Here is a 21,294-nt window from a genome sequence, read left to right as displayed (position 1 = left end):
CGCCACCATAACCACATCACCGCTATTACCACCCTCACCCATCACCCCTATAAATCATCTTGATATGGCCATCACCACCGCTGCCGCCTCCACCACGTCACCACCACCACCACCTCTATTATCACCACTTTTCCGTGGCCATCAACACCATCGCCACCACCACCTGTACTACCACCACTTGTCCATGGCCATCACCACCACCATTTCCTCCCTCACCCCATTACCATTCGTACTATAACCGACAACCCCACCTTGCCACCACCCTACTATTAGCAACCCCACCACAAATTTCACATATGATGGCACTACCACTATGACAAGAAAATAAAAGTTAAGGCCCCATTTGGTTTACGAAATGAATTTGAGGGGAAATCACTTCCCATGTCATTTCCCAAGGAATGCGAAATGGAAGATTCATTTCTCACATTTGATAATGCTAGGAAAGTAACCGGTAGATATCACTTTATTTCCTTTCCTATGTTTGTTTTGAATAGGAATGGAAAACAAAGTTTGTATAATTTTCCAATTATATTCATATTAAATTAAATTAAAAAAAGAATGCATTTAATGCGAAATGGAAGATTCATAACAAAATGGTCATGAAAAATATGTATTTAATGTTGGTTTATTTTTCCAAACTTTCCAATGAGGAGGAAAAACAAAACCCAAGTTGGGAGGCCTTCACCTTCCCACCTACTTTTCCATGTGTCATGCAACCATTTCCCATACTTCGACTTACCAAACATGGGAAAACAATTGATTTCCCATCCCCAAGCCTCATTTTCTATGAACCAAACATGGGCTAAATTCTGTATTTAAACCTATTAACCAAACCAAAAACTTTACAAATTTTAGAACATTAATTTTTATCATTTATGAATTCCTTATTTAGTACTTTTAAATTTCCTCATCCAAACATAGAAGATTTCTTACTTGACAGTAAAATCCATTTACTTCTGACTTGCAAGTATTAGTCAGAAATTTTAATCCAATAGGGTCCAACTCAGGAAAAGTTTGGCCTTTGAATCTGCTGCTTCTTCAGGAAATCAAGGGAAGATGGACAGAGAGAGAAACAAAGAGAGGTGATGAGGTGTAATTTGTAAATGGGGTAGAGGAGATAAATGAGAGGCCCGAAATCGCTAGCCTTACATTCTCTGTGTGTGTGTACGTGTGTAGAAGGCACTACGTGGCTTACCTTATCCTATCCAACTCTCCCTCTCTCTCCCTCCTCTCTCTATCTCTCTCTCTCTCTCTTTGTCACTAATATCTCCACTCTCTCTCTCTCCCCCTCTCTTTTATATAATCTTAACCCTTCTTCTCATCTGTCCCCAGCTCTAAATCACTTATGCTAGGAAATATCCCACTTCATTTCATCAACCTCAATTCCCTCCCATTCTGCCATGTGATAGGCACCTTCTTAGCAACCCTTCAAATCCCCCACTCTAATTTTCCAGCAACCCTTCATTTCTTCTTCAACCAAAAAAGAAAAAAAGAGATGGGAAGAACATATAATTAAGCTTCAACTACAGCTAGCTATTGACATTTCAATTTCTCTGCTTAGCAGATTAATATTACCTTTGCAAGTTGGTTCTTAGCTTGAATTTCAGCTGATGATGCTGGAGCTATATATATTTCTGGTTACCCTACTTGTTAGTGTGTAAGTAACTGAGTTGAGTGGTGGTGGTGGACGGATTTTGTGAAGTTTTCATTCGATACATTCAATTTTGAAGTCATAGTTATTATCGTTGAGCCTTTAAAAACAGCCTGATAGTTTTGGTGCACAATGGCTCCCAAGACTGGGAAGGCGAAGCCACATAAAGCCAAGGGGGACAAGAAGAAAAAGGAAGAGAAAGGTTTTTTTTCCTTCTTCTTCTTCTTCTTCATGTTATCACTCTCCTGTGTGTAACTTGTTTTGTTTGCTTGTTTGTTTTTGGTGTAACATTATCACCTCCTGTCTTTAATTATCTCTGGTGTAAAATTCAGCTGAAATCAGCTGGCCATGGACATTACAATTTCATGTTGTTTAATTTTTTAATTTTCCGTTTGTGTTAATTAAATATTTAACTCCCATTACTAATTGCAGTTTTGCCTACCGTAATCGAGATTAGCATTGAAACACCAGAGGACTCGCAAGTCACCCTCAAGGTATGAATGAATTTGGTTTTTTCAGAAGGAAAAAAACTCAGTTAAATTTGCATATAATCTCATCGTATGCGGTTGTTTTTTTCCATACATGCATGGTACAATTCCAAAATCTCTCTCTCTCTCTCTCTCTCTCTCTCTCTCTCTCTCTCTCTCTCTCTCTCTCTCTCTCTCTCTCTCAAAGACATGAGTAGTAGCAATGAAATTCATTTTCCATATTCTTCCACATATCTGATTCGGATCAAAATTAGTCAAGAGATATTGCATAAGTAGCAACGACATTGTGGTTGCTGCTAATATAATCATATATACCCGCAATACTCATCTAATATAATGCATCAACTTGCTTGTAATTTTTTTTTTTTAATTTGTTATTCTAGTAATCGAACTAATGACAAATATTCTCTAATGAGAATGAGATAACGAGATGCAAGGGGCTTGTAGAACCCGAGGTTTTAGTTTTGATTCATCTCTTTCTTAATATCGCTTGAATAAATAAAAAAAATCTAATGAAATTGAATTTAGAATATGAATCATTTTATACGATCAAAATGTGCATTTAAGATTAACACTCGAGTTTGAAAATAGAAAACATTACTTTCAAATTTGAATTTGTTAATTTTAATCACAATAACTCATTTGATGATAAATATATTATTTCATGTATGTTTATGTTATGAGACTGAATTTAATTTATTAATTAAAATGTGCGATTCAGATTCATATTGCTCTTAATTTAATAATAGTAATCGTAATGGTGAATGAGAACTTCTCTTGCTATATAGGGTATCTCTACGGACAGGATCCTAGATGTGAGAAAGCTGCTGGCAGTGAACGTAGAGACATGTCATTTGACCAACTTCTCCTTATCGCACGAGGTAACCCTTTCCCCTCTGGGCGCCACTGGGCCCCACCATGTGATTTGTGATTTGTGATTGGTGAGATTTTAGGAGGAGCATCGCAGCGTCATCATTTAATACCAGCCCACCTCTTTCATGCCTCTCATGTATTTTGATCATAGTAGTACCTAACTAAAACCATCTCTGCATCGTGTGGTCCTCGTTTCTTCAATTGACATTTGATTTTGATGGGATCCTAATCAGGTGCGGGGACCTAGACTCAAAGATTCCGTGGACATCCTCTCGCTCAAACCCTGCCACCTCAACATCATCGAAGGTAAATGGTCCGATGTAACCGCACCCAATTCTCCTAACCCTACACTCGCTGTACCGTATCATACCTTTCATTTTTAGTCCATGTAGTTTGCATTTTTTATTATTTTGATTTCGTATTTTTAATTTATGAATTTTATCTGTGTGATTTTAAATCTCTTATAATTCAAGGATACGCTACAAGTTTCATCAAACTCCTTCCAATTGGGTCCAAAATAACCCATTCATGTCAGCGGCGCATATATATTTTGTTGCAAAAATGGATGGAAGTTTGGACGTGTTCTTGAATTATGAGAGAGTCAAACTATATGGTTAATTTGCAGGGCTTAGCCAAGTTAGTTATAGCGAATGTGCTCCGCACTTTGGACATGTGAATATCAATTGTATAAAAAATAAATAACAACATGGACAAAAGTGAAAATTCTAGCAAACTATAGGCACAAAATTGACTTTTTACCTTTTTTTGTGTGTGTGGCAAAATGTCACTTTTCGTAATTTGATAAAATTTTCACTTTCGTCCATGTGGTTTTAATTATGGTAATTTGACTCATACAGTTTGATTGTATTGCAATTTAAAGAGACATCTAAATTTCCGTCAAATTCCTTGATGGAATAAACATGTGTCTCGTACATAGAGGGGTATTTTGGATGGAAATTTGGAAGTGTCTTTGAATTGTTATAGAATCAAACTGTAGGCTTAAACTGATCAAATTAAAACTAAAGGGACTAAAGAAGAAAAACCAGCAAACTATAGGGACCAAAGTAACTTTTTCCCTTCCTTTTTCATTAATTTTTAATTTTGTTAATTTGCTGGCACCGGGTACCGGCAGATGACTACACGGAACAGCAAGCAGTGGTGCACATCCGGCGACTGGTGGACATCGTCGCCTGCACAACGTCGTTTGGCACGTCATCCGCTTCTTCACCCAAAACCCCCGGCTCCGGCCGGTCTAACTCCAAAGAATCCGGTTTAGAAGAGAGCGAGGCACCGCAGCCCCCAAACGTCGACGAGCCCAATGCCGATCCGAAGACCAAAGTTTCGGGTCCCGTTCCGATCGCCGGAGCTGACCCGGCTGTATCCATGTATCCTCCTCCGAAGCTCGGCCAGTTCTACGACTTCTTCTCCTTGTCTCACCTCACGCCTCCGCTCCACTGTACATTCTCTCTCTTTGTAGTTTCTGCATTGAATTTGGTGCTTGTGTATTGATGGTGGATTCAATTGGGGTGGTGTTGCAGACATTAGAAGATCTACTCGTCCGTTCCTGGAGGATAAGAAAGAAGACGACTTGTTTCAAATTGACGTACGTGAGCCAAAAATATTGATTATTTATAAATGTATATAAATTCAATTGTTGCTTAAATTGATGTAAATGGTGTGTATTTGTGCAGGTTCGGGTTTGTAGTGGGAAGCCGACGACAATCGTTGCTTCCAGAAAAGGGTTTTACCCTGCTGGAAAGCGCGGTCTTATCACTCACTCTTTGGTTGCTCTTCTTCAGCAGACTAGCAGGCCATTTGATGCTGTAAGTTCCAAACAATTTGTTTTCTTCTTTTCCCTTTTTCTGGTTTTTTGCTTCTGTTATTAAAATCTTGCTTGCTTTCTGGATGCAGGCATACAATGCTGTTATGAAGGCTTTCACTGAGCACAATAAAGTAGGTGTTTAATTTTCACAATATATATACACACATATAGTCAAACTTAAATACGAATCAGACTAGACAATTTTACCAAACCATTTTCTAATTGATTTCAGTTTGGAAACCTTCCTTACGGTTTTCGGGCAAATACATGGGTTGTCCCTCCAGTTGTTGCTGATAACCCATCTGTTTTCCCACCACTTCCTCTGGAAGATGAAAACTGGGGAGGAAATGGGGGTGGCCAGGGAAGAAATGGTAAACATGATTACAGGCCATGGGCAAAAGAGTTTGCCATTCTGAAAGCAATGCCTTGCTCAACGGCAGAAGAGAGGCAAATTCGAGACCGAAAGGCCTTTTTGCTTCACAGTTTATTTGTCGACGTCTCAGTTCTTAAAGCTGTAGCAGCAGTTAAGCGTCTAGTTGAGAGTAATCAACGCTCCTTAAACGATCCCACTCTTTCTATTCTTCATGAGGAAAGAGTTGGAGATTTAATCATTAAGGTGACTAGAGATATACCTGATGCAAGTATAAAGGTGGACTGCAAAAATGATGGCAGCCAAGTTCTTGGATTGTCGCAAGAAGAAGTTACTCAGAGAAACCTACTCAAAGGCATAACAGCTGACGAGAGTGCAACCGTTCATGTGAGTATATTCCTAGTTGCTTTATAGTCCTATAATTTGGTGACGCAGGAATAGTCAACATATGAAAACAACTTTTGGTTTTGTAGGATACTGCTACTCTAGGTGTTGTAGTTGTCAGACATTGTGGGTTTACGGCTGTTGTGAAGGTTTCAAATGAGGTGAATTGGGAGGGGAAACATGTTCCTAAGGACATTGAAATCGAGGACCAGCCTGAAGGAGGTGCCAATGCATTGAATGTTAATAGGTAATGTCTTATATTTTGATTTTGATTTTGATTTTTTTTTTTTTTTTTGAGGGGGATGGGGGAATGTCTTTGATAAGTTATTGCCAGACTCTTAAGATGTTATAATTTGGGCCAACATTTCTTTGTGCACAACTGAACCACAAGATACTAACAGATCTCTTTCCTTCAAAATTTTAATTGCAGCCTGAGACTGCTATTGCAACAGTCATCCCCGCCTCAGTCATCAAATACGGTTCCACGAACCCAGAGTACAGATTTTGAAAATTTGCGTTCTTCTAGGTCTTTAGTAAAGAAAGTACTCGAAGAAAGTTTGTTAAGGTTGCAGGGAGGACCCACTAATCATACAAAGTCTATCAGATGGGAGCTAGGAGCATGTTGGGTGCAGCATTTGCAAAATCAGGGTTCTGGGAAAACTGAGTCTAAGAAAACTGAAGAAGCTAAGACTGAGCCAGCTGTTAAGGGTCTTGGAAAGCAAGGTGGACTACTTAAGGAAATAAAGAAGAAAATGGATGTCAGAAGCAGCAAAACTGAACAGGGGAAGGAATTGATTGGGACCAACAAAATTGACACCACTAGTCAGGAGGAATTAGAAAAGAGAGATGCAGAAAAGGAAATTATTTGGAGAAAGCTGCTTCCTGATGCATCATATTTGCGCCTCAAGGAATCAGATACTGGCCTTCACCTTCAGGTTTACCAGCTACTTTCCCTGATTGACTCTCAAATTTGACTTATGTAATTGTTTGGACTCGGGTAGCTAGGTCATATCATCACATATTAAGTTTCTCAGTACAGAGAGCCATCTTTCGTTCATGCATTTTAAAATTTTCGTTGCCTGACATATGTAGTCTTCATGTTTCATATTTGATAAACAATGCTCGTGTTGGCAGTTACCTGATGAGTTGATTGAAATGGCACATAAATATTATGCGGACACTGCCCTTCCAAAACTGGTCAGTTTCTGAACTGTAGTTGTTCTCACCCTCTCCTTCGACCCACTTTTCTTTTGTTTTGCTTAAGATATTTTGGTCTTAGTATCTTCTGTGATTGTACTAGGTGGCAGATTTTGGCTCCCTGGAACTTTCACCAGTTGATGGAAGGACATTGACAGATTTTATGCATACCAGGGGTTTGCAAATGAATTCCCTAGGACGCGTGGTAATTTCTTTCTTCACAATGATTTTGTACATGTCTGATTGGTTTTACTTGACTTTAATAGTTTGTAAATATTTGGCCCTAAAATAATATTATCCTTCTTAATCTTTGATTATAAAAATGGTGGATATATTAGATGACAGTAATAGTCAAATGGAATGTAATTGCTGATTTTCATCCTAGATCAGATAGTGTGTAACTTGTCTCACTTTAGCAAATGGAATGTAATTACCTGTTTCACCTTTTTTTTTTCTTTTGCTTTTCATTTTAAGTTGTAAATATTATTCACCATGGGCACTCTTATTCTACTTGTATAATTTTGACATATTACGCTATGCAAAAGGTATAGCTGGTTTTGGAATATTTCGTAATTTCCTACTATCCTTTTGTTATGTTAGGTTGAACTTGCAGATAAGCTCCCTCATGTACAATCACTCTGTATCCATGAGATGGTTGTGCGAGCCTACAAACACATTCTGCAAGCTGTTGTAGCAGCGGTTGATAATGTTGCAGACTTGGCTGCATCTATAGCAGCATGTTTAAACATATTGCTAGGAACACCATCGACTGAAAATGGGGATGCAGACATTACTTATGATGATACATTAAAATGGAAGTGGGTGGAAACATTCCTTTTGAAGAGGTTTGGGTGGCAATGGAAACATGAAACTGTTAAGGATCTAAGGAAGTATGCCATTCTTCGTGGATTGTCCCACAAGGTAATATGAGTTTACCTCTATCCGATATCTTACTCTAAACTAAATACACTGCCTTTTCAATTTTTAAAACACAATCATCCTTCATCAGGTTGGACTTGAGCTTGTTCCTAGGGACTATGATATGGACACTTTATCTCCTTTTCGGAAATCTGATATAGTAAGCATGGTCCCTGTGTATAAGGTAAATACATATATACCTTCACTCTAGAAATTAAAAAACTGGACATCAGATTCCTTCAGGATTTTTTCAGTTTCCATGAATCTAATGTTTCTTTGTACAGCATGTTGCATGCTCATCTGCTGATGGGCGTACACTGTTGGAATCATCCAAGACTTCCCTGGATAAGGGTAAACTGGAGGATGCTGTTAATTTTGGCACTAAGGTATGGAGCCACTTACCTTCTTTTGAAATAATGTCATGATTTTTCCAATAGCCACTAAACGATCCAAACTTTAATATCGGTTCCTGAAGGCACTCTCAAAACTTGTATCGGTATGTGGGCCTTATCATCGAATGACAGCAGGAGCATATAGTCTTCTTGCTGTAGTGTTGTACCACACTGGAGATTTTAACCAGGTATGTGCTTTAATATGCTTTCAAATGTTAAAAAGTTTCTTTTTCTTGATGGCCACCGCACCAAGAATTGGGAAGTGCCACCAAGAAAAGGCAGACTACTAAAATAAACTCATGGATGACAAAACACAACTCAATTTTGAATTTTAAAATATTTCAAGTACATTATGAGACAATAACATTTTATGCAGTGTAGTACCATCAGTTTTACATACTACATCATTGGATGCCATTTAAATTAACTTGGTAGTCAAAATTTGTCAATAGAATTTATGTTTGACGTATAATTTTTGCTAGTCATTTTAAAATACTGTTCTTGTTTACTATACCCAGGCGACCATCTATCAGCAAAAAGCACTGGATATCAACGAGAGGGAGCTTGGACTTGATCATCCTGATACCATGAAAAGTTATGGGGATTTAGCTGTTTTCTATTATCGACTTCAACATACAGAGTTGGCCCTGAAGTATGCTTTTATCTTTTGCAGTTGACATGCGGATTCTTATATGATTAAATCATGATGGACATCCTTGAGTTTATGCTTTGTGTGCTAATTTGATAATTTTACTTATGTAGTCACACTCTCCACTCTTGTTATGACACCTGATGACCAGCTGTTTCAATTTCCCTTTAATAATAATAAATATTGTTAAAGAAATAGGAAAACAATTGAGGGAAATTTAGACCGCAATATTTGGTTGTAGAGATGGGTTACATATCTGAAATTTAGACTGCAATATTAAGTAATAATACAAACCCGTGGTGAGAATGTTCTTTCAGTACTTTCTCCTGAAGAGATTTGGTACATGAATCAATAGGTTACATATCTGGAGAGTGATAAGCTTGGTTGGGCCCAGAGTAGGGCAGTGATGTGTTGGTCTTTTCTTTCTTGTTTGGGCTTTGGCCCGCTTGTTAACAACAAAATAAAAAGTTTAGTGGGGGAAAGCATTAGTCAATAGGTCACATAAAAATTGAGTCGAATCTGATTTACTAAACTATTTTCTTCAACTCTGAGGAATGCTGCAAATCCCAATGAGGCAATGACTAAAGTTGTATAGCTGATTTGTTTTCTTGTAACTTATTCTAGGTACGTCAATCGTGCACTCTATCTTTTGCACCTAACATGCGGACCGTCTCATCCAAACACGGCTGCCACCTATATTAATGTAGCAATGATGGAAGAAGGTTTGGGGAATGTCCATGTCGCTCTTCGGTACCTGCATGAAGCTCTAAAGTGTAATCAAAGGCTCCTTGGAGCTGATCACATACAGGTCTCTCTCTCTCTCTCTCTCTCTCTCTCTTCTCTCCCCCATGTTCACAAGATGAAATTATGTTGGTAGTTCTGTGATGTTTGCATGAACAGAAATAATGGAGTTAGACCACGATAGTAGGAAAACAATGGAGTTGGACCATGGCTTTAACAAGGAAAACAATGAGTAGAAACTGTTTTTTCCCTGCTGATTCATAGATTGTCCAGTGTCACTATCTTCTATACATTTGACACTGTGCTTATCTAACTTCGATGCTGTTATCTGATTTAAATTTTATTTTTGAGGCTTTTATTGACCAAACTAAAGTTGGTTGTCTCCAACCTTTCAAACCTTCATTGAACAATCTTAATAATTTGAGAAACTAAAATATGAAATTGCATGAAAGTAGAGGGATTGGATCTCTCTCTCTCTCTCTCTCTCTCTCTCTCTCTCTCTCTCTCTCTCTCTCTCTCTCTCTCAGTTCTTCAAGATATCTTTGATAATTGGTCAAACATTACCCAAGAGATTCATTGTTGTTCCATTCTGCTTCTACTTTGCGCATGAGTATCCTTGCTCGCATTTGTTTGTATTTATAAACTTGCGCTATGACGAATTGGTGTTTAACTCATATTTCTCTTTACTTCAGACTGCTGCTAGCTATCATGCCATTGCTATTGCACTTTCTTTGATGGAAGCTTACACATTAAGCGTTCAGCATGAACAAACTACCTTACAGATACTGCAGGCAAAGCTTGGGTCTGAGGATCTGCGCACACAGGTAATATTAGTTTTAATAGTTTTTAATTGAATCTCATATAATTTGGTGAACCTTTCTTATTTACACAGACAGTCACACTATAATGTGATGATCCGTATTTATTTTTATATACTAAATATTTTAGGATGCGGCTGCATGGCTTGAGTATTTCGAGTCCAAGGCTTTGGAGCAGCAAGAAGCTGCACGTAATGGTACTCCAAAGCCAGATGCCTCAATCTCCAGCAAAGGTCATTTAAGGTAACTTCAAAAAATCAGAATCATGCTACAAGTAATATTTTCACCTTTGGCGCTCTGGTTTAAGTATTGAGGTCCGTGCATTGCTGATTAGGACATACTTAATCCATAATTTTGTTTCATGGGTTCTTGTGTTTTTGTACTTTGTACTTGTGAAAAACTTGTCCTCTTGGTTTTTCAATCATGTCTTTGTCATTCTTGTTTGTGAACCAAATACCTATAAATGGATATTACAAGTTAATCTGAGTTTCGTGTACAAGATTTGTTTGGTATAATTTGATAGCTTGTCTCTTAATTCCATAGAAGTTGGTCAGGGTTGCAAGTACAAGATTCATTTGGTATAATTTGATGGATTTTCTCTGAATTCCATGCGATATCAACATTTACACGCAATATGATTTTTCTTTCTTTGATCAGTGTATCAGACCTTTTGGATTATATAACACCAGATTCTGATATGAAAGCAAGGGAGGCCCAAAGGAAAGCTCGTGCAAAGGTCATAATTTCCTAACCTGCCTGGGGTTTTAGTCTCATATTTTTGCCCTTTTTTCTTCTTCTTTTTTTCTTTTGTTTCCTGATAAGTTCTCTTTACAATGCAGGTCAAAGGAAAACCAGGACAAAACTGGGAGGTAGGCTCAGATGAGTACCAGAAGGATGAAATATTGTTACCAAGTCATCCTGTTGCAGAGAATTCAAGTGATAAAGAGAACCAGTCTGAACCTCAATTTGCAGAACCTAGGAATGAGAAATCTGCTTCAAACCTACTGGATCAATCAATAATATTCGATACAAAAGATGATCTAGCAGAAGATGACACATCTGATGAAGGTTGGCAAGAAGCTGTTCCTAAAGGCCGTTCACCTGTGGGTCGCAAATCTACTGTGTCAAGGAGGCCAAGCCTCGAAAAATTGAATACTAACTTTATAAATGCATCCCAGTCATCAAGATACCGAGGAAAGCCCAATAATTTCACATCCCCAAAAACGAGCCCAAATGAGGCTGCTGCTTCTACTGGACCTGCTCTTCCTATCTCAAAGAAATATGTCAAGAGTGCAAGCTTCAACCTTAAGCCAAACAACTCTAGCATATCAGCTAGTGGAGGACCAGAGAGACTGTCAAACCCAAAGTCAGCCCCAGCTACCCCAGCTTCTATTGATCAAGTTGCCAAGTCTGCTTCTGTGGCAAGTCAAATCAGTGTTCAGTCAGCTGGAAAACTTTTTTCCTACAAAGAAGTTGCGTTGGCTCCTCCTGGGACAATTGTGAAAGCAGTGGCAGAAAAGTTACCAAAAGGAAGTCTCCCTATTGTACAAACTTCTCAAGTGGGACAGGAGACACCTGCTACAGATGTCACTATGGGTGAAGTGACAACAGTGAAAGATGTGGAGGAAGAGAAAAATCAGAAACGCACAGGAGAGAAACAGGTTTTGGCTTCTGAGAAAATCCCAGTTGATGTAGTACAAACAAAAGTGCAGAGTTCTGCGGTGAAGGAATCTCTGGAAGTTTTAAAGCATGCTAGTATTGGAGTACAAGTGGAAGCTGAGATCATAGAATGGAAAAACACTGTTTCTGAAGATGCCCAAGTAGAAAATGTAGCAGTCGCAAATTTGAAAGTTGAGAATTCTGATACTTCCCAAGGTCCAAATACTACTCTGGAAAGTGGGCGGTTGGAAGCACCAGTGCTACATAGTTCCCCTGATTCAGAGCCTTCATCTGTTCTAGCTGAAAACACAGCTCAGTTGCTGGATAAAAATCCTATTAATTCAAAAATAAAGGTGGAAGGAGATGGAAAGCCAGATGATATACCCAATGATGACGTAGTTAAGCCAGCGCCAACTGATGGAGAGAAGTTAGATGAACAAGAATCTGGAAAGGAGTCAACCAAGAAACTTTCTGCAGCTGCACCTCCATTCAATCCATCCCTAATTCCAGTTTTTGGCTCAGTTCCAGTTGCAGGTTTCAAGGATCATGGAGGGATTTTGCCCCCGCCAGTAAATATTCCTCCTATGCTTGCAGTTAGTCCTGTCCGTAGATCACCTCATCAGTCAGCAACAGCAAGGGTTCCATATGGTCCACGGTTGTCTGGTGGATATAACAGATCTGGAAGTCGGGTTTCACGTAATAAACATAACTTCCAAAATGGTGAACACACAGGGGATGGGAATCACTTCAGCCCTCCCAGAATCATGAACCCACATGCAGCGGAATTTGTACCTGGACAACCATGGGTTCCCAATGGCTATCCAGTGTCCCCAAATGGTTATCCCATGTCCCCAAATAGTATACCTGTATCACCAAATGGATATCCAGCATCACCGAATGATATTCCAGTGAATCAAAGCGGGTTTCCAACCTCTCCAATTAGTTCAGAAGATTCGTCGAATGTTGTAAATGCTGACCTTGGTGTTGAAACAAATATTGAAGGCGAAGCTAAGGAGAATGATGAGAATTATTCAGTAGAAGTTGGCGCTGAGAAGCATAAAATCGACGGAGAGCCAGAGGAAGAACAGTCTGTAGATAATGTAAAGACTCATCCTGAAATTGAAGAAAATCCTATTGATACAGATACAGTTCCTTGTGATACGGTTGTAGCAAAAGAGACTAGCAATTTAGTCGTTGAGGAAAACGCAAGCAAATGCTGGGGAGATTATAGTGACAGTGAAGCTGAGGTCATTGAGGTTGCTATTTGAAGAAGGATCTTGAACTTTTCATATACAAACTGGTCACAGCCTAGGGTTGGGGCTGAAGAAACAACAGAGTTGTGGTGGTCAGCTCTTGAGTGAATAAATTTTCCCGTGAAGCCTGTGGTATAACTAACTAGAATCCTGTAGAGTGTGAAGACTTTCTGATACAGTTGTCTTTGCTGCAGCTTGAAATGAGAACTTGATATTAGAATTGAGTTGATAGACTGGCATGCGAAAGAAATATGCCATCACTGCGGAAGTATTTGTTGAGTAATTCATCGGTGGGTCGTATTCTTTTCTTGTTCAATTATTACCTTTTTTTCTCTTCTGATATAACTGTTGTTGGCTGTCAAGTGAAAACGAACGAATAGAACCTTAGCTGTGAGTTTTTAAGATCATGCACTCTCAGGGGTGATGATTGCTTAGAAGTTCTAAGACAATAAAGTTCAAATTGTCCCCTGCATTAATATTTTTGAGATATCTCAGATTTCCCGATTTTGACTTATTTATTTATTCAATCTCATAGCCTAGTTGCTGATATGAATGTTTTTTTTTTTTTATGGTTATTTACTTGAAATTTTTACTCCATTGAAATCCAAACATCATGGAAACCAACTAGTGGTGATACGAAATGATATCACCAGTTCTTAATATGGTAGAATCAATGATGGTGTAACTGATAGAAGTCTACAAATACAACATTTTCGGTACACATACGAAGACAAGCTTTTCATTTTAGGCAGAGTTTTACAACACAAGCTGAACAACAAGACAATACAAAAACCTGGTGCCAGAATGATTGAAACCCTCACCAGTGTGATGCCTATGATAACACTGCTAAACGTGTGACCGGAATGCGCCTAATATCCACAGGTTGGTGATCCCCGGCGAAAATCCATAACAACCAGTGTGGCAGCGCTGTGTGCAAGTGCGCCGAGGACAACAAAGACATGGAAGATCTGATGGCTGTGCCCTGCAAGATCAAATTTACCAGGCTTCCAGCGTTCTGGTATCCGACTAACGTAGAATGCAGCTCCTGAAGCATAAAAAATAGCCATAGCAAGCTCATATCCCAGCGCAACAAATATATGTTGATTGCCCCAGTGGAGAACTAGGGCATGAACTACCGGAATCACCCCGGAGAAGCCCATGGAGAGAAAAAGAGTAGCCCTGAATGACCGGAAACGGGGTGCAGAGAGACTAGGCGAAAGAAGGGTAACGATGGCAAGGATTCCAAGCACAGATATTGAAGAAAGATAGAAAAACCGAGAGTATGGATTGCAGGAGAAGCAATAGTAAATGGGAGCAAAGAAGGAACAGACTATCATAAGCGAAATCCCGGCATAGTCTAGGCGCCAGAAGAAAAAATTGAAGCGATTGGAGTGACAAGCAAGGAGGTGGGAGAGGGAACTGCAAACTAAGCACCCCATAGCCCCACTTAAGAACACAAACCAAGGCCATCTTGGAATAGCATCATAACCATTTTCCTTGTTTGCATGAATTATTGATGATGCCAGTGAAATTTGCCTCAAATGTGAATCCTGCACACGAACATAGATATCAAGTTGCAAATCTTTTGTTGGATGCAACAATCCATTCATAATTATCGATTATCAATTAACAAAGGACTTGTAGCTCAAATGATAACGAGCATTTATCCCCGCACTGGTGATCCTAACGTCCGTTCCTAGCCTTCTAAAATATTGCTTGTATAAAAAGAAAATTTGTTTCAGTAAATATCCCGAAAAGGGGTCTGTAAGCACGTGAAGGACTGAATGTATCCGGGACCCACCGGCCCCATTATAAATAGGTCAGGTGGCCCACCAAGCTAATTCGGCCCAAAATGTGTGGGACCCCACAAGCAAAACCCATCCTCCTATTATTTATTTGATTCCGTGACCGCGTGACAGAAGGTACTCCAAAATTTTAAATTACAAAAATATAAATATAAATTCGGAAAAATGTAAAACTGACCGGAGGAGGAAATTGTACATTCTGAGTAGAGGAGATGTTAAGGTCCGTCATCTTCATAACGGTCATCATCATCAACGGTCCAGAAACCGAAGCCCTACTTTTCCAGCATTACACAAGCCAAGCAAATTAGCAGTGATGAGTTGAAAGTACGAAAATACCCACTAAGAAAAACGTGAATGGCAAGCAAGTCCTAGTGTTTTCCTAGCCTTTTCACCTGCATAAATTACCGAGCAGACCTCCGAGCTCCGTGTCGTCCCTCAAGCTCATCACCGTTAGTCCCACGAATATCAAGAACCCCACCAAATGCCTGCACCGTTAATTGATTATCAATTAATTACTGAAATTAATTGAAGAAATGAGATTAAGGAGTTAATTAATCTCACTCACGTCCAGATGTTGAGGGTTTCGTTGTGCCAGGCGAAGAGGCTGAAGACGACGTCGTTCAATGGCCACTCGCACCTGTAATAGTCCAATATGAACTCGTTGTCCTTCATGTACTGCGGAAGGTCCTGGAACTTCATCAACGTCATCTTCTTCTTAACACTCTTCACCTTCTGTTGCTTCGTCGTCTTCGTCTTCGTCTCCGACTCCTCTCGCTTCCCGTGGTTGCACATCTCTCTTCGCGGTTCGCCGGGAAACTCCTTTCTCCGGCAAACCTTCCGGCAGATCTGGACCGTCCGATTTCCTGATCACTGATCAGACAAGTCTCTTTCTTTCTCTGTTTCCTTCCAATTTGTAGTTTCTCTGTTTTCTTATTTATATACATACACACCACGACGACGGCGTGTTTTTTCTTTTTAATTTTGAATTGTCAGTGACTGCTTTTTACACGTGTCGGTGAGTCATTGGATGGAAAACTGAGAAAGCCAAAGGAAGTCGAGCTATGGAGATATGGAGGTGGGGGCACTGGATTCCTGCTCGCAGGACTCTTGGCTTATCTGGAATTTATTCCATTCAAAGATTCAAATTGGCGGAAGGTGAGAAACGTAATTTAGGTGATGGGTATATATTCGCTTATTTAAGGATAAAACACGCCCTTTGGTCTTTCTAGCACAGTGGCCCACTTGTGGGCCCAGTTTGAGTCTTGGACACGTGTATGAATATTCTCCAATCAGCTCACCGGTCTTTCTTGCACGTTATTGCTTTATGGGTGTTTTTTGGGGTTGGCAATGGGAGTTAACCTAAGTTAATTAGTAGTGGAGTTGCTGAGCAAGATCTCATCCGGTAGACGCAAGATTAATTTAGTTCATCCTTTAAGAAAACCACCATGGCGAAATGTAGAAGGGGAAAAAAAAGTTCCAAGGTTTGCTTTGAAGCTAGACATGGCAAAAGCGTATGATAGAGTTGAGTGGAATTTCATCTGTAAAATGATGGAGAAATTGGGTTTCCCTGATGAGTTTATCAAGCTGGTATTTTAGTGTATTTCTACAGTTTTATATTCTTTGATAAGGCATGGAGCTGTTGAAGGTAATATTATTCCACAAAGGGGATTAGACAAGGAGATCCCTTATCTCCCCATCTTTTTCTCATCTGTGCAGAGAGTTTCTCTACGCTGCTCAAACAACCAGAGCTTTCTGGTGACATAAAAGGAATTGAAGTTGCAAGGGGCCCCTCCAATTTCTCATTTATTTTTTGCAGATGACAGCTTACTCTTTCTTGAAGCAACACCACAGGCCTGTAGAACCCTAAAGAGGGTGTTTAAGATTTATGAGATGGCAGCAGGGCAAAAAATAAATTTGGCTAAGTCTGCGATTGCTTTCAGTCCAAGCACTCCTATGCAATTAAGGAATGAGGTTGGTAGCATTTTAGCGATCCCAATTGTTGAGTTTCATGAAAAATATTTGGGATTGCCAACTGTGATTGGTAGGAAAAAGAAGGATTGTTTTAATGGAATAAAAGAAAGATTGAGAAAGAAGCTTAATGGATGGAAAAAGAAATTACTTTCAAAAGCAGGGAAGGCTCTCCTTATCAAAGCAGTGGCTCAGAGCATTCCAAATTATGCTATGGGAGTCTTTAAACTTCATGTAACATTATGTGCAGAATTAAACTCAATGATTTCTAAATTCTGATGGAAGAATTCAGAGTGTAGCAAAGGTATTAGTTGGGCAAAGTGGATGCATTTGTGTTTTGCAAACGATGAAGGTGGAATGGGGTTTAGAGATTTGGAGTCTTTTAATAAAGTGCTTGTGGCTAAGCAATGTTGGAGACTTCTTACCAATGAACAGACCATGATTCATAAGGTGTTAAAAGCTCGTTATTTTCCAAATTGTAATTTTTTGGCAGTTGGTAAAGGAAGAGCTTCTTCATATTTTTGGAGGTCTCTGATTTGGGGTCATGAGTTGCTCTTGAGTGGGTTAAGGAAGAGGATTGGAGATGGACAAGAAACACTAGTCTATGGTGATGCTTGGATTCCTAGACCAAACTCTTTCCGCCCTATTTCCCCTCAAGTGTTGGATCAAGAAACTAAAGTAAGTGATTTTATTTTTCCTATTGGGAATTGGAATGTTGATTTACTAAATTTGTGTTTTCATGAGGAAGATGTTAAGGCTATTACATCTATCCCTTTAAGTGTTAATTATCACAAAGATAGATGGATGTGGCATTATACTACTAATGGAATTTATTCTGTGAAAAGTGGATATAGGCTGGAGATGTCAAAGAAAAAGGAATGCAGTGGGGTTGTTGGATCTTCTTCGAAACCAAGAGTACGAAATGCTTTTTGGAGGAAAGTTTGGTCCCAAGAGGTACGACAAAAAATCTTATATTTTAATTGGAGAGCTATTAAGAATTATCTTCCTTGTATATCTAATATGTTGAAAAGAAAAATAATTTATGATGACTCTTGCCCCATCTGTAATGTGAATTCTGAGAGTGTAATTCATGCTTTGTGGAGTTGTCCTAATGCCCAAAAAGTTTGGAAAAAAGTGCTGTTCAGGGAGGTTTTCACAGGACTAAACTTTTCCAACCATGGGGATTTGTTTGAAATTGCCACTATGTATCTTTCGAAGTATGAAATGTGATTATTTTTATATATCTGCTGGAGTTTATGGCAAAACAGAAATAAATTTGTTACTGAAGGTCGTTCTTGTGCACAAGATGTGATTTTTAACAGAGCCCGTTACTTGGTTGGTGAATATGGAAGTCTTGTGAAAGGGGAACCTAAATTAATTGTAGAGATACCAACCAAATGGTCTCCTCCTCCAGTTGGTAAATATAAACTGAATGTTGATGCTGTTTTTATTCCCGAAACAGGTGTGGGTGAAATTGGCGTTGTTGTTAGAAATGACAAAGGGGGAGTGGTGGCTATGGCCCTTCCTCTCGCCAGTGCCGCCTCATCTAAGCATGCAGAAATCATGACGTTTCTTTTCGGGATAAAATTTACTCGGGATGCTAGCTTTTCTTCCATTTTCATTGAGTCTGATTCACAAGGGGTAGTAAATGATGTAAAGAAGGATGAGGAAGAGTCATGGGCATCTTATTGATGATATTAAGAGGAGTCTGCAATACTTTGAAGATGTTATTATCTCTTTTAGTCCAAGAGGGGGTAACCAAGTAGCTCATTTTCTAGCAAGGCATGCTCTTAGTTGTAATACTATGGTAACTTGGATTGAAGAGGTTCCCTTATGGCTGGAATCAATTGTAAACGATGACATGGTTGTATCCTCTTAATTGTTATCAATGAGTTCTTCTTTCGCAAAAAAAAAAAAAAAAAAAAAAAAAAAAAAAAAAAAAACCACCATGGCATTCAATCATTTGATGATGTTGTTGCTTTCTTCACTAGTAGCATATTTATTACTTAAATGTGCATTGTCTTAAGGAGACAAAATTCTCCTTCATGGTGAGAAAATTGTCTTATAAATATGATATTCTCAAAACACGTGATAAAGTGCAAACACAACCAATGACGGAGCCATTTCTAGGCCTGGAGTGGCCCTAGCCCCTCATATTTTAATCTCTCCTCTATTATATTATATAAAACATATCAATTTTGTAATAAACAACTTATAATTTAAGTTATAGTTTCCTCTAAAACAAATTAGACATGACGCAATTATAAATATTTAATTCTAAACATGTAATTATTGAATATTTAGGTGTTTTATATATTTGTATTTTCTACTTCGGCCCCTCTAACTTTACAATTCTAGCTCCGCCCCTTAACACAACTAAAACCTTTGTGAATTTCCAATTTGCATCAATGGTAAATTTGAATTTATTGATGGCAAAATTTTTCAAAAAATAAAAATAAAGGTTAGTACAATAAATTGATAAGCAATATTGAAATAAAGAAGAGTTGTTCAGACTCTCCTTGACCTATGTCAACTCCTCAAGCACACCACTTGAGAGTTCAACTATGCTGAAAACTCCTCGCGAATGGAGTTCAAACCTTTACAGTGCTAGAGCCCACAACTCTTTCTTACAAGGTGGATGACACCATTCTCACCTCACAAGCCCCACCAACCTTCTTTACAGGTTTGAATGAAGATTAAGAACAACAACTCTCTTTTATGAGAGAGAGAGAGAGAGAGAGAGAGATATGCAATTGAAGCTTCTCACACTATAACTCTTGTATGAATTGAACTAAAATAAGGTCAAGAGGAAGTGTTAGTAAGAGAGTAATGAATGCTTGTGATAAGAATTGTAAGCTTGTGTCCAGCAAGGTGTTTAAGGAATATGTCATTTTGAGACAATGCTATAGCAGCCGTTGGATTTAGAAATGAATTTGAACTTCGAAGTTCCAGAATGTACCCTTCAGGTTTGTGTTCAGACTACGTTTATTTCCATTGAAATTTTTGTAGTAAATGTCTTCGTAATAACCCTAGACTTAGGAGTCTAAGACAACTATATAACAATGCTTTAGTTATATGCTCAATTTAAGGTGTAAATTTGGGATTTAAATTGTGGAATTTGTTATTATTTTAAAGAATTAATTACATTTTACTCCATGCAGATTATGGTCATTATTGAAATAGGCTCCGAAGTTTCAATTTCATCAATATGAAACCAGTGGCAGTCCTACAGCCAAATTTTTTCACTAAAAAAATAAAAACCTATATATAAGCAAAGTTATTCTTATCCATCACATGTGAAGATGTAAACCCATGCCTACCCAGCCCGTGTAAAACTTAAAAGCAACCCACATATGTTAAAGTCCACTCAAACTTTTAAAAAAAGGGAAAAAATTATAACCAACCCACACTTTTGTGTAATGGAATGGCCTAGTCAAATTTTAAAAAAAAGGAGGAATATAACTTATAAGCAGCCAAATAGCTTTTGGCTGTGCAATTCCAGACAGTCAGCAACTTCTTCTCAACAGTCTTGACTGTGCAATAGGGTAAACAAGTATTCTTCTTATTCTCTTCTCTTTAATTATCTTCTTCTATTGAGTTATTCCTAAAATAAATGTATGCATCTTAGATAATTGAGGAATTTAAGATTTCTAACCCTCGTAGGGTAAAGTTTTAGATTTAAATAGTTTTGTTTTGTGTTGCATTGCATTTAATTTAATTTTTTTTTAGTTTTATTTTTTTATATTTTTTTATAGAATGCATATTTGAGGATAAGGCTCACTACGTCCCCTAGATTAGATGTATCTTTTTATTTTTATGAATGAAATTCATTCGTACCGTCGAGTTTTTAAGGTAAGTTTCGCCTACTTGACTTTTGAATCCTAGATCCGCCACTGTATTTAAATATGACCAACTTACGCACTCCGTCAACTTCATCGTTTGATTTTCTGGTAATTTGGTGACGTGGCATGTAGGATAGTCACTTTTATGTTGATGTGTAAAGAAAATAATAAAGAAAATGGCAATGACATGATTAATTTGACAACAATTTAACAGAAAATAAAACTGTGAAGTTGATAGAGTGCGTAATTTAGTCATATTTAAAAACGTTAGGTTCATATTGATGAAATTAAAACTCCAGAGCCCATTTCGATAATGACCATAAACCCGAAGAGAGTAAAATGTAGTTAATCATATTTTAAACTAACAATGCATTAACAATGAGTATCATGGAAACAATTGTGGCAATGCACTAACAGTAGGTGTCATGTAAACTCTTATGAGAATGCACTCTAGGTGTCACAAA

General features: G+C 38.4%; 2 protein-coding genes across 3 annotated transcripts; one reads left to right on the top strand and one right to left on the bottom strand.

The window, feature by feature from the left end:
* On the top strand, nucleotides 1,159-13,747 carry LOC18788772 (protein TSS). Its single transcript, XM_007226981.2, has 23 exons — nucleotides 1,159-1,853; nucleotides 2,084-2,145; nucleotides 2,928-3,020; nucleotides 3,246-3,318; nucleotides 4,145-4,468; nucleotides 4,551-4,615; nucleotides 4,704-4,835; nucleotides 4,924-4,965; nucleotides 5,067-5,591; nucleotides 5,678-5,835; nucleotides 6,019-6,523; nucleotides 6,723-6,785; nucleotides 6,889-6,990; nucleotides 7,386-7,706; nucleotides 7,795-7,887; nucleotides 7,988-8,089; nucleotides 8,179-8,283; nucleotides 8,614-8,747; nucleotides 9,369-9,552; nucleotides 10,178-10,309; nucleotides 10,434-10,546; nucleotides 10,961-11,039; nucleotides 11,143-13,747. The coding sequence occupies exons 1-23, from the start codon at nucleotides 1,784-1,786 to the stop codon at nucleotides 13,228-13,230; spliced, it is 5,565 nt and encodes a 1,854-aa protein (XP_007227043.1). The 5' UTR covers nucleotides 1,159-1,783; the 3' UTR covers nucleotides 13,231-13,747.
* LOC18790906 (heptahelical transmembrane protein 2) lies at nucleotides 13,832-15,959 on the bottom strand. Of its 2 annotated transcripts, none has more exons than XM_020555283.1 (4): nucleotides 15,586-15,959; nucleotides 15,413-15,505; nucleotides 15,199-15,295; nucleotides 13,832-14,765 (listed from the first exon to the last, which is right to left on the bottom strand). In XM_020555283.1, the coding sequence occupies exons 1-4, from the start codon at nucleotides 15,810-15,812 to the stop codon at nucleotides 14,085-14,087; spliced, it is 1,098 nt and encodes a 365-aa protein (XP_020410872.1). In that variant the 5' UTR covers nucleotides 15,813-15,959; the 3' UTR covers nucleotides 13,832-14,084. The 2 variants fall into 2 exon arrangements, with proteins under 2 accessions (XP_020410872.1, XP_020410873.1); XM_020555284.1 differs by having other exon boundaries at nucleotides 15,199-15,292.

This window comes from Prunus persica, chromosome G1 (assembly GCF_000346465.2).
Source record: "Prunus persica cultivar Lovell chromosome G1, Prunus_persica_NCBIv2, whole genome shotgun sequence".
NCBI classification, from domain to species: domain Eukaryota; kingdom Viridiplantae; phylum Streptophyta; class Magnoliopsida; order Rosales; family Rosaceae; genus Prunus; species Prunus persica.
The sequence above is the reverse complement of the archived record's forward strand: the minus strand, read 5'-3'. Positions and strand labels throughout refer to the sequence as shown.

Coding starts and splice junctions, on each gene's coding strand:
- LOC18788772 (XM_007226981.2), top strand. CDS start 1,784: ATGGCTCCCAAGACTGGGAAGGCGAAGCCACATAAAGCCAAGGGGGAC. Junction 6,991..7,385: donor TGAATTCCCTAGGACGCGTG/GTAATTTCTTTC, acceptor TTGTTATGTTAG/GTTGAACTTGCAGATAAGCT. Junction 9,553..10,177: donor TTGGAGCTGATCACATACAG/GTCTCTCTCTCT, acceptor TCTTTACTTCAG/ACTGCTGCTAGCTATCATGC.
- LOC18790906 (XM_020555283.1), bottom strand. CDS start 15,812: ATGTGCAACCACGGGAAGCGAGAGGAGTCGGAGACGAAGACGAAGACG. Junction 15,506..15,585: donor GAAACCCTCAACATCTGGAC/GTGAGTGAGATT, acceptor TTAACGGTGCAG/GCATTTGGTGGGGTTCTTGA. Junction 15,296..15,412: donor CTGCTCGGTAATTTATGCAG/GTGAAAAGGCTA, acceptor ATGCTGGAAAAG/TAGGGCTTCGGTTTCTGGAC.